A 13,757-nucleotide genomic window follows, 5' to 3' on the forward strand; every position below is an offset into this window, starting at 1 on the left:
ACCTCCCTCGCGCTCCCCCCTCCCGACCTCCCTCGCGCTCCCCCCTCCCGACCTCCCTCGCTCCCCCCTCCCGACCTCCCTCGCTCCCCCCTCCCGACCTCCCTCGCTCTCCCCCTCCCGACCTCCCTCGCTCTCCCCCCTCCCGACCTCCCTCGCTCTCCCCTCCCGACCTCCCTCGCTCTCCCCCCTCCCGACCTCCCTCGCTCTCCCCCCTCCCGACCTCCCTCGCTCTCCCCCCTCCCGACCTCCCTCGCTCTCCCCCCTCCCGACCTCCCTCGCTCTCCCCCCTCCCGACCTCCCTCGCTCTCCCCCCTCCCGACCTCCCTCGCTCTCCCCCCTCCCGACCTCCCTCGCTCTCCCCCCTCCCGACCTCCCTCGCTCTCCCCCCTCCCGACCTCCCTCGCTCTCTCCCCTCCCGACCTCCCTCGCTCTCTCCCCTCCCGACCTCCCTCGCTCTCTCCCCTCCCGACCTCCCTCGCTCTCTCCCCTCCCGACCTCCCTCGCTCTCTCCCCTCCCGACCTCCCTCGCTCTCTCCCCTCCCGACCTCCCTCGCTCTCTCCCCTCCCGACCTCCCTCGCTCTCTCCCCTCCCGACCTCCCTCGCTCTCTCCCCTCCCGACCTCCCTCGCTCTCCCCCCTCCCGACCTCCCTCGCTTTCCCCCCTGCCAACTTCCCTCGCTTTCCCCCCTGCCAACTTCCCTCGCTCTCCCCCCCCCCCCCCCGACCTCCCTCGCTCTCCCCCTTCCCGACCTCCCTCGCTCTCACCTCCCTCTCTCTCTCTCTCCCCTGGTGGAAGGAGTTCAGATATGGATCAGCTGTGATCTCATTGAATGTCGTAACAGGCTCGAGGGACTGAATGGGCCTCCTCCTGTTCCTGTGTAACAGGCTCGAGGGGCTGAATGGGCCTCCTCCTGTTCCTGTGTAACAGGCTCGAGGGGCTGAATGGGCCTCCTCCTGTTCCTGTGTAACAGGCTCGAGGGGCTGAATGGGCCTCCTCCTGTTCCTGTGTAACAGCCTCGAGGGGCTGAATGGACCTCCTCCTGTTCTACACAACAGGCCTGTTAAAGTCGGTTTAACATCTCATCCGAAAGACGGCACCCCCGACAGTGCAGCGTTCCCTCAGTACTGGCCCCGGGGAGTGTGGGCCTGGATTATGGGGCTCGAGACCTAGAGTATATACATCTACCCCCGACAGTGCGGCACTCCCTCAGCGGTGCCTGGAGTTGTTAGTGAGCTGTATTTAACTCCCTTCATTGCAGAGAGGAGCCAGAGACTGACGGTGGTGAACTGCCTAACCTGCGGACTGACCAAGAGGTTCCCTCATAATCCCGGCTACTGTCTCTGGGCGGACAGGCCCGAGGCCCAACTCCAGCCCCAGGCTCAATGCGAGGCCCAGTGTCAGGCCCAGACAGGTGAGTGTTGGGTGGGATCGGGTTGGTGGCCGCTTCCCATCATTACGGAAAAGATGTGACTGCGCTCGAGGCGGCACAGAGGAGATTTACGAGGGAGGATATATTGGCCTTGGAGGGAGCGCAGAGTAGGTTTACCAGAATGATACCCGGACTCCGAGGGTTAAATTACGAGGAGAGATTACACAAACTAAGGATGTATTCCCTGGAATTTAGTAGGTTCAGGGGGTGATCGGATCGAAGTTTTCAGGATATTTAGGGGAACAGATAGGGTAGGTAGAGAGAGACTATTTCTGCTGGTTGGGGAGTCTCGCACTCGGGGCATAGACTGAAAATTAGAGCCAGGCCTTTCAGGGAACAAGGAAAGCTTTGGATTTATATGGCGCCTTTCACGACCATCGAACATCTCAAAGCACTTTACAGCCAATGAAGTACATTTTTGGAGTGTAGTCACTGTTGTAATATGGGAAACGCGGCGGCCAGTTTGCGCACAGCAAGCTCCCACACACGGCAATGTGAGAATGACCAGTTCATCTGTTTTTGTTATGTTGATTTTGAAGGATAAATATTGGCCGGGACACCGGGGAGAACTTCCCTGCTTTTCTTCGAAATAATGCGATGGGATCTTTTACGTCCACCGGAGAGAGCAGACAGGGCCTCGGTTTGACGGAACCTCTCCCTCAGCACTGCCCCTCCTACAGTGCGGCACTCCCTCAGTACTGCCCCTCCGACGGTGCGGCGCTCCCTCAGTACTGCCCCTCCGACAGTGCGGCGCTCCCTCAGTACCGTCCCTCCGACAGTGCGGCACTCCCTCAGCACCGTCCCTCCGACAGTGCGGCACTCCCTCAGCACCGTCCCTCCGACAGTGCGGCACTCCCTCAGCACCGTCCCTCCGACAGTGCGGCACTCCCTCAGCACCGTCCCTCCGACAGTGCGGCACTCCCTCAGCTCCGACAGTGCGGCACTCCCTCAGCACCGTCCCTCCGACAGTGCGGCACTCCCTCAGCACCGTCCCTCCGACAGTGAGGCACTCCCTCAGTACTGCCCCTCCGACAGTGCGGCGCTCCCTCAGTACTGCCCCTCCGACAGTGCGGCACTCCCTCAGTACTGCCCCTCTGACAGTGCGGCACTCCCTCCGTACTGCCCCTCTGACAGTGCGGCACTCCTTCAGCACTGCCCCTCCGACAGTGCGGCACTCCCTCCGTACTGCCCCTCTGACAGTGCGGCACTCCTTCAGCACTGCCCCTCCGACAGTGCGGCACTCCTTCAGCACTGCCCCTCCGACAGTGCGGCACTCCCTCCGTACTGCCCCTCTGACAGTGCGGCACTCCTTCAGCAATGCCCCTCTGACAGTGCGGCACTCCCTCCGTACTGCCCCTCCGACAGTGCGGCACTCCTTCAGCAATGCCCCTCTGACAGTGCGGCACTCCTTCAGCACTGCCCCTCCGACAGTGCGGCACTCCTTCAGCACTGCCCCTCCGACAGTGCGGCGCTCCCTCAGTACTGCCCCTCCGACAGTGCGGCGCTCCCTCAGCACCGTCCCTCCAACAGTGCGGCACTCCCTCAGCAATGCACTGGGATGTCAGCCTAGATTTATGTGCTCAAGTTCCTGGACTTGAACCCAAAGCCATCTGACTCACTTTGTGGGAATACACATCAAATGGTCGTGTTGTGTTCCTAACACAGATGAGGCTGCACACAGGGAGGTTAAAGTAACAGTGACCTCGGTCTTTATTAAAACACTCCAGAGTGAGGAACAGACCTGAGGCGCCGGCTTATATACAGTGCTCCCAAGGGATGCTGGGATCCCTTGGGACTTCAGGGGAAGTGCTCCCTGGTGGCAGAACATGGGAGTGCATGCTTTACAGATACACAACAGGTGGGACACTGAGAAGTGTCGAGGAACCGAGGGACCTTGGCGTGCAGGTCCACAGATCCCTGAAGGTAGCAGGCCAGGTAGATAAGGTGGTTAAGAAGGCATACGGAATACTTGCCTTTATTAGCCGAGGCATAGAACATAAGAATTAGGAGCAGGCGTCGGCCATAGCAAGTCATGCATCCCAATTTGCCGATGAGACAAAGATCGGTGACATTGTAGGCAGTGTGGATGGAAATTACACCGGGATTAAGTGACCGGGCAAAACGGAGGCAGATACAGTTCAGTGTCGGCAAATGTGAGGTCATCCACTTTGGACCTAAAAAGGATCGAACAGGGTCCTTTCTAAATGGTGAAAAGCTAAAAACAGTGGTGGTCCAGAGACTGTGGGTCCAGGTACACAGATCATTAAAAGGTCAGGAACAGCTCCAGAAATAATCCAAAAGGTTACTGGGATGCTGGCCTTTATATCCTGAGGACTAGAATACAAGGGGGTAGAAGTTATACTGCAGCTGTACAGAACCCTGGTTAGACCACACCTGGAGCACTGTGAGCAGTTCTGAGCACCACACCTTCGGGAGGATATATTGGCCTTGGAGGGAGCACAGCGTGGGTTTACCAGAATGAAACCCGGACTCCGAGGGTTAAGTTACGAAGAGAGATTACACAAACTAGGGAGGTATTCCCTGGAATTTAGAAGGTTGAGGGGAGATCTGATCGAAGTTTTCAGGATATTAAGGGGAACTGATGGGGTAGGTAGAGAGAAATTACTTCCGCTGGTTGGGGAGTCTCGGACTAGGGGCACAGTCTAAACATTAGAGCCAGACCTTTCAGGAGTGAGATTGGGGAACACTTCTACACAAACAGGGTGGGAGAGGTTTGGAACTCTCTTCCACAAATGGCAATTGATGCTGGGGGTCAATTGTTCATTTTAAAGTGGAGATTGAAAGCTTTCTGTTAACCATTGAGGGGTATGGGGCAAAGGCGGGTATATGGAGTTAGGTCACAGATCAGCCGTGATCTCATTGAATAGGGGGCACGTGTAACAGGCTCGAGGGACTGAATGGGCCTCCTCCTGTTCCTGTGTAACAGGCTCGGGGGGCTGAATGGGCCTCCTCCTGTTCCTGTGTAACAGGCTCAAGGGGCTGAATGGGCCTCCTCCTGTTCCTGTGTAACAGGCTCGAGGGGCTGAATTGGTCTCCTCCTGTTCCTGTGTAACAGGCTCGAGGGGCTGAATGGGCCTCCTCCTGTTCCTGCGATCATCACAGGGAACTCCCAGCCCAGCAGAGTGGGTTGTACAGAGGGTGAAATGGACAGACGGTGCCTCTGGGAATCCCGCTCCCAGCCCAGCAGAGGGCGTCCCACCCCCACAGGGAACTCCCAGCCCAGCAGAGGGCGTCCCATTCCCACAGGGAACTCCCAGCCCAGCAGAGGGCGTCCCATTCCCACAGGGAAATCCCAGCCCAGCAGAGGGCGTCCCATTCCCACAGGGAACTCCCAGCCCAGCAGAGGGCGACCCATTCCCACAGGGAACTCCCAGCCCAGCAGAGGGCGTCCCATTCCCACAGGGAACTCCCAGCCCATCTCCGCGGAGACAGCTGTTTGTGTCCGATTGAAGGACGGGCGAGGGGAGCGGAGTCAGTGAGAGTCTTGGAGAAACAGTCTCGGTCCCAGAAAACACATCCATGTACACAAACCAGAGAGTCAATGTGCAGATACAGCCAGCAATTGGGAAGGCAAATAGCCATGTTGGCCTTTTTTGTAAGGGGGTTGGAGGATAAGAGCAAGGAAGTCTTGCTACAGTTGTACAGGGCCCTGGTGAGACCACACCTGGAATACTGCGCACAGTTCTGGTCTCCTTATCTGAGGAAGGATTATCATCATCATAGGCAGTCCCTCGGAATCTTAACATGAGTCCTCAGGTGGCTGAACAGTCCAATACGAGACCCACAGTCCCTGTCACAGGTGGGACAGACAGTCGCTGAGGGAAGGAGAGGGTGGGACTGGTTTGCCGCACGCTCCTTCCACTGCCTGCGCTTGGTTTCTGCATGCTCTTGGCAACGAGACTCGAGGAGCTCAGCGCCCTCCCGGATGCACTTCCTCCACTTAGGGCCATCTTTGGCCAGGGACTCCCAGGTGTCAGTGGGGATGTTGCACTTTATCAGGGAGGCTTTGAGGGTGTCCCTGTAACGTTTCCTCTGCCCACCTTTGGCTCATTTGTCATGAAGTTCCAAGTAGAGCACTTGCTTTGGGAGTCTCGTGTCAGGCATGCGGACAATGTGGCCTGCCCAGCGGAGCTGGTCAAGTGTGGTCAGTGCTTCAATGCTGGGGATGTTGGCCTGGTCGAGGACACTAATGTTGGTGCATCTGTCTACCCAGGGTATTTGTAGGATCTTGCGAAGACATCGTTGGTGGTATTTCTGCAGCGACTTGAGGTGTTTACTGGACATGATCCATGTCTCTGAGCCATACAGGAGGGCGGGTATTACTACAGCCCTGTAGACCATGAGCTTGGTGGCAGTTTTGAGGGCTTGGTCTTCAAACACTCCTTTCCTCAGGCGGTCGAAGGCTGCACTGGCGCACTGGATGCGGTGTTGGATCTCGTCGTCAATGCTTGGTCAATGAGGACGGATATACCTGCCTTGGAGGCGGAACAACGGAGGTTCACCAGCCTGATTCCTGGGATGAGAGGGCTGTCTTATGAGGAGAGATTGTGTAGAATGGGCCTGTACTCTCCGGAGTTTAGAAGAATGAGAGGTGATCTGATTGAAAGATGTCAGATTCTGAGGGGGATTGACAGGGTAGATGCTGAGAGGATGTTTCCCGGAGCTGGAGATTCTAGAACCAGGGGTCACAGTCTCAGGATAAGGGGTCGGCCATTTAGGACGGAGATGAGGAGAAATGTCTTCACTCGGAGAGTGATGAATCTTAGGAATTCTCTACCCAGGGGGCTGTGGAGGCTCAGTCGTTGAGTATATTCAAGGCTGAGATCGATAGATTTTTGGACGCGAGGGGTATCGAGGGATATGGGGACAGTGCAGGGAAGTGGAGTTAAGGTCGAAGATCAGCCATGATTTTATTGAATGGGGGAGCAGGCTCGAGAGGCTGAACGGCCAACTCCTGTTCCTAATTCTTATGTTCTTAAGTTCCCCCATGCTCTTCTTCCAAAGGTGCCGTGGGGTCATTTACGTCCACCTGAGAGGGCAGACAGGGTCTCGGTTTAACGTCTTATCCCAAAAGACGGCACCTCCGACAATGCGGCGCTCCCTCAGCACTGCCCCTCCGACAGTGCGGCGCTCCCTCAGCACTGCCCCTCCGACAGTGCGGCGCTCCCTCAGCACTGCCCCTCCGACAGTGTGGCGCTCTCTCAGTACTGGCCCCGGGGAATGTGGGCCTGGATTATGGGGCTCGAGTCTCTCTCGTGCTCTCTCAGACAACCCCTCTGCTCATTTAGCCAATGGGTCTTCTTCTTCCCTTCAGGTCAGAGGTCACACGGGTCGGTCACGTTCGAAGGTGCCGGGGTCGAGGCGGAGGCAACTGACAGCAAGAAGTGACCGTGAGCAAAAATGGGGGCAGGGTCACACAGTGAGTGACCTTTACCCTGAATAAACAATGACTTTGTACAGTTACAGTGCGTGATCCTTACTGTGAATAAACAGTAACTCTGTACAGGACTAATTAGCAATCTTGTTGTGCGAGGTCCCTTGGGGAAGAGTGACCATAATATGGTGGCATTCTTTATTAAAATGGAGAGTGACATAGTTAATTCAGAGACTAGGGTCCTCAACTTAAGGAAAGGTAACTTCGATGGTATGAAACGTGAATTGGCTAGAATAGACTGGCAAATGATACTTAAAGGGTTGACAGTGGATAGGCAATGGCAAACATTTAAGGATCACATGGATGAACTTCAACAATTGTACATCCTTGTCTGGAGTAAAAATAAAATGGGGAAAGTAGCTCAACCATGACTAACAAGGGAAATTAAGAATAGTGTTAATCCAAGGAAGAGGCATAAATTGGCCAGAAAAAGCAGCAAATCTGAGGACTGGGAGAAATTTAGAATCTCGCAGAGGAGGACAAAATGTTTGATTAGGAGGGGGGAAATAGCGTACCACAGGAAGCTTGCTGGGAAATTAAAAACTGACTGCAAAAGCTTCTATAGATATGTGAAGAGAAAAAGATTAGTGAAGACAAACGTAGGTCCCTTGCAGTTAGATTCAGGTGAATTTATAATGGGGAACAAAGAAATGGCAGACCAGTTGAACAAATATTTTGGTTCTGTCTTCACGAAGGAAGACACAAGTAATCTTCCGGAAATACTAGGGGACCGAGGGTCCAGGGAGAAGGAGGAACTGAAGGAAATCCTTATTCGGCAGGAAATTGTGTTCGAGAAATTGATGGGACTGAAGGCCGATAAATCCCCGGGGCCTGATAGTCTGCATCCCAGAGTACTTAAGGAAGTGGCCCTCGAAATAGTGGATGCATTGGTGATCATTTTCCAACAGTCTATTGACTCTGGATCAGTTCATATGGACTGGAGGGTAGCTAATGTAACACCACTTTTTAGAAAAGGAGGGAGAGAGAAAACGGGTAATTATAGACCGGTTAGCCTGACATCAGTAGTGGGGAAAATGTTGGAATCAATTATTAAAGATGAAATAGCAGTGCATTTGGAAAGCAGTGACAGGATCGGTCCAAGTCAGCATGGATTTATGAAAGGGAAATCATGCTTGACAAATCTTCTGGAATTTTTTGAGGATGTAACTTGTAGAGTGGACAAGGGAGAACCAGTGGATGTGGTGCATTTGGACTTTCAAAAGGCTTTTGACAAGGTCCGACACAAGAGATTGGTGTGCAAAATCGAAACACATGGTATTGGGGGTAATGTACTGATGTGGATGGAGAACTGGTTGGCAGACAGGAAGCAGAGAGTCGGGATTAACGGGTCCTTTTCAGAATGGCAGGCAGTGACTAGTGGGGTGCCGCAGGGCTCAGTGCTGGGACCCCAGCTCTTTACAATATACATTAACGATTTAGATAAAGGAATTGAGTGTAATATCTCCAAATTTGCAGATGACACTAAACTGGGTGGCGGTGTGAGTTGTGAGGAGGACGCTAAGAGGCTGCAGGGTGATTTGGACAGGTTAGGTGAGTGGGCAAATGCATGGCAGATGCAATATAATGTGGATAAATGTGAGGTTATCCACTTTGGCAGCAAAAACACGAAGGCAGAATATTATCTGAATGGCGGCAGATTAGGAAAAGGGGAGGTGCAATGAGAGCTGGATGTCATGGTACATCAGTCATTGAAAGTTGGCATGTACGTACAGCAGGCAGTGAAAAAGGCAAATGGTATGTTGGCCTTCAATGCTCGGGGATTTGAGTATCGGATCAGAGAAGTCTTACTACAGTTGTACAGGGCCTTGGTGAGGCCTCACCTGGAATATCGTGTTCAGTTTTGGTCTCCTAATCTGAGGAAGGACGTTTTTGCTATTGAGGGTGTGCAGCGAAGGTTCACCAGACTGATTCCCGGGATGGCAGGACTGACATATGAGGAGAGACTGGATCGACTGGGCCTGCATTCACTGGAGTTGAGAAGGATAAGAACATAAGAACATAAGAATTAGGAACAGGAGTAGGCCATCGAGCCCCTCGAGCCTGCTCCACCATTCAACAAGATCATGGCTCCACTTACCCGCCCGCTCCCCATAACCCTTAATTCCCGTATTGGTTAAAAATCTATCTACCTGTGACTTGAATACATTCAATGAGCTAGCCTCAACTGCTTCCTTGGGCAGAGAATTCCACAGATTCACAACCCTTTGGGAGAAGAAATTCCTTCTCAACTCGGTTTTAAATTGGTCCCCCATATTTTGAGGCTGTGCCCCCTAGTTCTAGTCTCCCCGACCAGTGGAAACAATCTCTCTGCGTCTGTCTTGTCTATCCCTTTCATTATTTTAAATGTTTCTAAAAGATCACCCCTCATCCTTCTGAACTCCAATGAGTAAAGACCCAGTCTACTCAATCTATCATCATAAGGTAACCCCCTCATCTCCGGAATCAGCCTAGTGAATCGTCTCTGTACCCCTTCCAAAGCTAGTATATCCTTCCTTAAGTAAGGTGACCAAAACTGCACGCAGTGCTCCAGGTGCGGCCTCACCAATACCCTGTACAGTTGCAGCAGGACCTCCCTGCTTTTGTACTCCATCCCTCTCGCAATGAAGGCCAACATTCCATTCGCCTTCCTGATTACCTGCTGCACCTGCAAACTAACTTTTTGGGATTCATCATCACGCCCGGCAACCAAATTTTAATTTGATTTTACGTTTTAAAGTTTAATTTGTTTTAATTACCGGTGTTTTTAGTGTCCCCTTCCCTTTTATAGGGGGCACTGGGGAAAAATTGTGATTTTAGTGCCCAAAAAAAAACCAAAAAAAGAAGGAAAAAAAAAAAACCCCCAAAAAAAAACCAAAAAAAAAGAAAAAAAGGGCCTTGTAAATGTCTGGTGTGTCACCCAGGTCGGGTGGCACGGTTTAACGTGTTTTGTTTTGCAGATAAACTCCAAAAAGAGTTTCATGCACAAGGACCCCCAGGTCCCTCTGCACCACAGCATGTTGTAATTTATCCCCATTCAAATAATATTCCCTTTTTTTGTTTTTTTTCCCCAAGGTGGATGACCTCACACTTTCCGACATTGTATTCCATCTGCCAAACCTTAGCCCATTCACTTAACCTATCTAAATCTCTTTGCAGCCTCTCTGTGTCCTCTACACAACCCGCTTTCCCACTAATCTTTGTGTCATCTGCAAATTTTGTTACGCTACACTCTGTCCCCTCTTCCAGGTCATCTTTGTATATTATAAACAGTTGTGGTCCCAGCACCGATCCCTGTGGCACACCACTAACCACCGATTTCCAACCCGAAAAGGACCCATTTATCCCGACTCTCTGCTTTCTGTTAGCCAGCCAATTCTCTATCCATGCTCATACATTTCCTCTGACTCCGCGTACCTTTATCTTCTGCAGTAACCTTTTGTGTGGCACCTTATCGAATGCATTTTGGAAATCTAAATACACCACATCCATCGGTACACCTCTATCCACCATGCTCGTTATATCCTCAAAGAATTCCAGTAAATTAGTTAAACATGATTTCCCCTTCATGAATCCATGTTGCGTCTGCTTGATTGCACTATTCCAACTAGATGTCCCGCTATTTCTTCCTTAATGATAGTTTCAAGCATTTTCCCCACTACAGATGTTAAACTAACCGGCCTATAGTTACCTGCCTTTTGTCTGCCCCCTTTTTTAAACAGAGGCGTTACATTAGCTGCTTTCCAATCCGCTGGTACCTCCCCAGAGTCCAGAGAATTTTGGTAGATTATAACGAATGCATCTGCTATAACTTCCGCCATCTCTTTTAATACCCTGGGATGCATTTCATCAGGACCAGGGGACTTGTCTACCTTGAGTCCCATTAGCCTGTCCAGCACTGCCCCGCGAGTGATAGTGATTGTCTCAAGGTCCTCCTTTCCCACATTCCTGTGACCAGCAATTTTTGGCATGGTTTTTGTGTCTTCCACTGTGAAGACCGAAGCAAAATAATTATTTAAGGTCTCAGCCATTTCCACATTTCCCATTATTAAATCCCCCTTCTCATCTTCTAAGGGACCAACATTTACTTTGTCACTCTTTTCCGTTTTATATATCTGTAAAAGCTTTTACTATCTGTTTTTAATGTTTTGCGCAAGTTTACCTTCGTCATCTATCTTTCCTTTCTTTATTGCTTTCTTAGTCATTCTTTGCTGTTGTTTAACATTTTCCCAATCTTCTAGTTTCCCATGTAGTTCTATGTAGACAACTGCAGTTCTATGAGAGGGGATCTCATAGAAACATATAAAATTCTGACTGGACTGGACAGGTTAGATGCAGGAAGAATGTTCCCGATGTTGGGGAAGTCCAGAACCAGGGGACACAGTCTTAGGATAAGGGGTAGGCTATTTAGGACTGAGATAAGAAAAAATTTCTTCACTCAGATAGTTGTTAACCTGTGGAATTCCCTACCGCAGAGAGTTGTTGAGGCCAGTTCATTGGATATATTCAAGAGGGAGTTAGATATGGCCCTTACGGCTGAAGGGATCAAGTGGTATGGAGAGAAAGCAGGAAAGGGGTACTGAGGGAATGATCAGCGATGATCTTATTGAATGGCAGTGCAGGTTCCAAGGGTGGAATGGCCTACTCCTGCACCTATTTTCTATGTTTTTATGTTTCTACACAGTTAGTGACCCTTGCCCTGAATAAACCGTGCATCTGGACAATTACACAGTGAGTGACCCTTACTCTGAATAAACAGTGACTTTGTACAGTTAGTGAGTGACCCTTACCCTGAATAAACAGTGACTCTGGACAGTTACACAGTTAGTGACCCTTACCCTGAATAAACAGTGACTCTGTGCAGTTACTGAGTGACCCTTACCCTGAATAAACAGTGACTCTGTACCGTTACAGTGAGTGACCCTTACCCTGAATAAACAGTGACTCTGGACAGTTACACAGTTAGTGACCCTTACCCTGAATAAACAGTGACTCTGTGCAGTTACTGAGTGACCCTTACCCTGAATAAACAGTGACTCTGTACCGTTACAGTGAGTGACCCTTACCCTGAATAAACAGTGACTCTGTACAGTTACACAGTTAGTGACCCTTACCCTGAATAAACAGTGACTCTGTACAGTTACACAGTGAGTGACCCTTACCCTGAATAAACAGTGACTCTGTACAGTTACTGAGTGACCCTTACCCTGAATAAACAGTGACTCTGTACCGTTACAGTGACTCTGTACCATTACAGTGAGTGACCCTTACCCTGAATAAACAGTGACTCTGTACAGTTACAGTTAGTGACCCTTACCCTGAATAAACAGTGACTCTGTACAGTTACAGTGAGTGACCCTTACCCTGAATAAACAGTGACTCTGTGCAGTTTTTTTAAAAAAATTCGTTGCCAATCTTTCCAATTCTTTGTCAAATCACAAACGCCAGAGGTCACCTTGCACACATCAAGGATCACTCTGCGCCAATGCTCTTAGCTAAAAGGCCTAGAGCCACTGCACCGTTCCTGGAAGTACTGCAATACCAGGTTCGTGCCATGGAGGTGAATGGGTCAGGCCCCCACCCACCAGATACGACACTTGATCTTAGCCAAAAGGTTGTCTCTGTACAGTTACAGTGAGTGACCCTTACCCTGAATAAACAATGACTCTGTACAGTTACTGAGTGACCTTACCCTGAATAAACAGTGACTCTGTACAGTTACAGTGAGTGACCCTTACCCTGAATAAACAGTGACTCTGTACAGTTACAGTGAGTGACCCTTACCCTGAATAAACAGTGACTCTGTACAGTTACACAGTGAGTGACCCTTACCCTGAATAAACAGTGACTCTGTACAGTTACTGAGTGACCTTACCCTGAATAAACAGTGACTCTGAACACCTTTATCAAATCACCCCTTCACCTTCTCTGTTCTAAGTTGATCAACACCAGCATCTCCAGTCTCTCCACGTTACTGAACTCTCTCAGCCCCTGGTCAATATACCCCTCAACCTTCTCTGCTCCAAGGAGAACTGCCCCAGCACTTTTTTTGTTTGTTCCTGGGATGTGGGCGTCTCCGGCAAGGCCGGCATTTATTTCCCGTCCCTAATCGCCCTGGAGAAGGTGGTGGTGAGCCGCCTTCTTGAACCGCTGCAGTCCGTGTGGTGAAGGTGCTCCCACAGTGCTGTTAGGGAGGGAGTTCCAGGATTGTGACCCAGCGACGATGAAGGAACGGCCGATATATTTCCAAGTCGGGATGGTGTGTGACTTGGAGAGGAACGTAGAGGTGATGGTGTTCCCATGCACCTGCTGCCCTTGTCCTTCCAGGTGGTAGAGGTTGTGGGTTTGGGAGATGCTGCCGAAGAAGCCTTGGCGAGTTGCTGCAGTGCATCTTGTAGATGGTGCACACTGCAGCCAGGGGGCGCCGGTGGTGGAGGGAGTGAGTGTTGGAGGTGGGGGGTAGTGGCCGATCGAGCGGCCTGCTTTGTCCTGGACTGTGTCGAGCTTCTCGAGTGTTGTTGGAGCTGCAACTCATCCAGGCAAGTGGAGAGTGTTCCCTCACACTCCTGACTTGTGCCTTGTAGACGGTGGAAAGGCTTTGGGGAGTCAGGAGGTGAGACACTCGCCATGTCACTGAAGTCCCTCATCACTGGAACCATTCTGGTCAATCTGCCCTTCACCTTCTCTGCCCCAAGGAGAACAGTTCACGGTAAGTTGGGACCAACTGGTGGGCAAAGGGTATAAAGGTGGCACTGATCCAACGGTGCAGTGTGAGGGGAGTTATCATCGCCCCAATCGCTCAACACCATTGCCCCGGGCACTCACTCACACCTGACCCTGCGGCCGGAACATGGAGCCCTGGGGTCACAGAGTGC

The 13,757-nt window shown here is 51.4% G+C and overlaps 2 protein-coding genes across 6 annotated transcripts in view; one reads left to right on the forward strand and one right to left on the reverse strand.

Moving 5' to 3' along the window:
- Nucleotides 1-6,959, forward strand: part of rpp21 (ribonuclease P 21 subunit) — an 18,947-nt gene extending 11,988 nt beyond the window's left edge. For all 5 annotated transcript variants that reach the window (XM_070874731.1, XM_070874730.1, XM_070874732.1 and 2 more), the window contains 2 exons: nucleotides 1,260-1,412; nucleotides 6,766-6,959. In XM_070874731.1, coding sequence (XP_070730832.1) covers nucleotides 1,260-1,412; nucleotides 6,766-6,839 — 227 coding nt within the window. In that variant the 3' untranslated portion in view covers nucleotides 6,840-6,959. The remainder of the gene's footprint in view (nucleotides 1-1,259; nucleotides 1,413-6,765) is intronic.
- Nucleotides 6,960-11,806: 4,847 nt separating this feature from the next.
- Nucleotides 11,807-13,757, reverse strand: part of LOC139258363 (protein capicua homolog) — a gene marked incomplete at its 5' end in the record, with an annotated part of 31,158 nt that continues 29,207 nt past the window's right edge. The window contains one exon of the mRNA XM_070874736.1: nucleotides 11,807-11,811. Coding sequence (XP_070730837.1) covers nucleotides 11,807-11,811 — 5 coding nt within the window. The remainder of the gene's footprint in view (nucleotides 11,812-13,757) is intronic.

Source organism: Pristiophorus japonicus, unplaced genomic scaffold, assembly GCF_044704955.1.
Source record: "Pristiophorus japonicus isolate sPriJap1 unplaced genomic scaffold, sPriJap1.hap1 HAP1_SCAFFOLD_943, whole genome shotgun sequence".
NCBI lineage: Eukaryota > Metazoa > Chordata > Chondrichthyes > Pristiophoridae > Pristiophorus > Pristiophorus japonicus.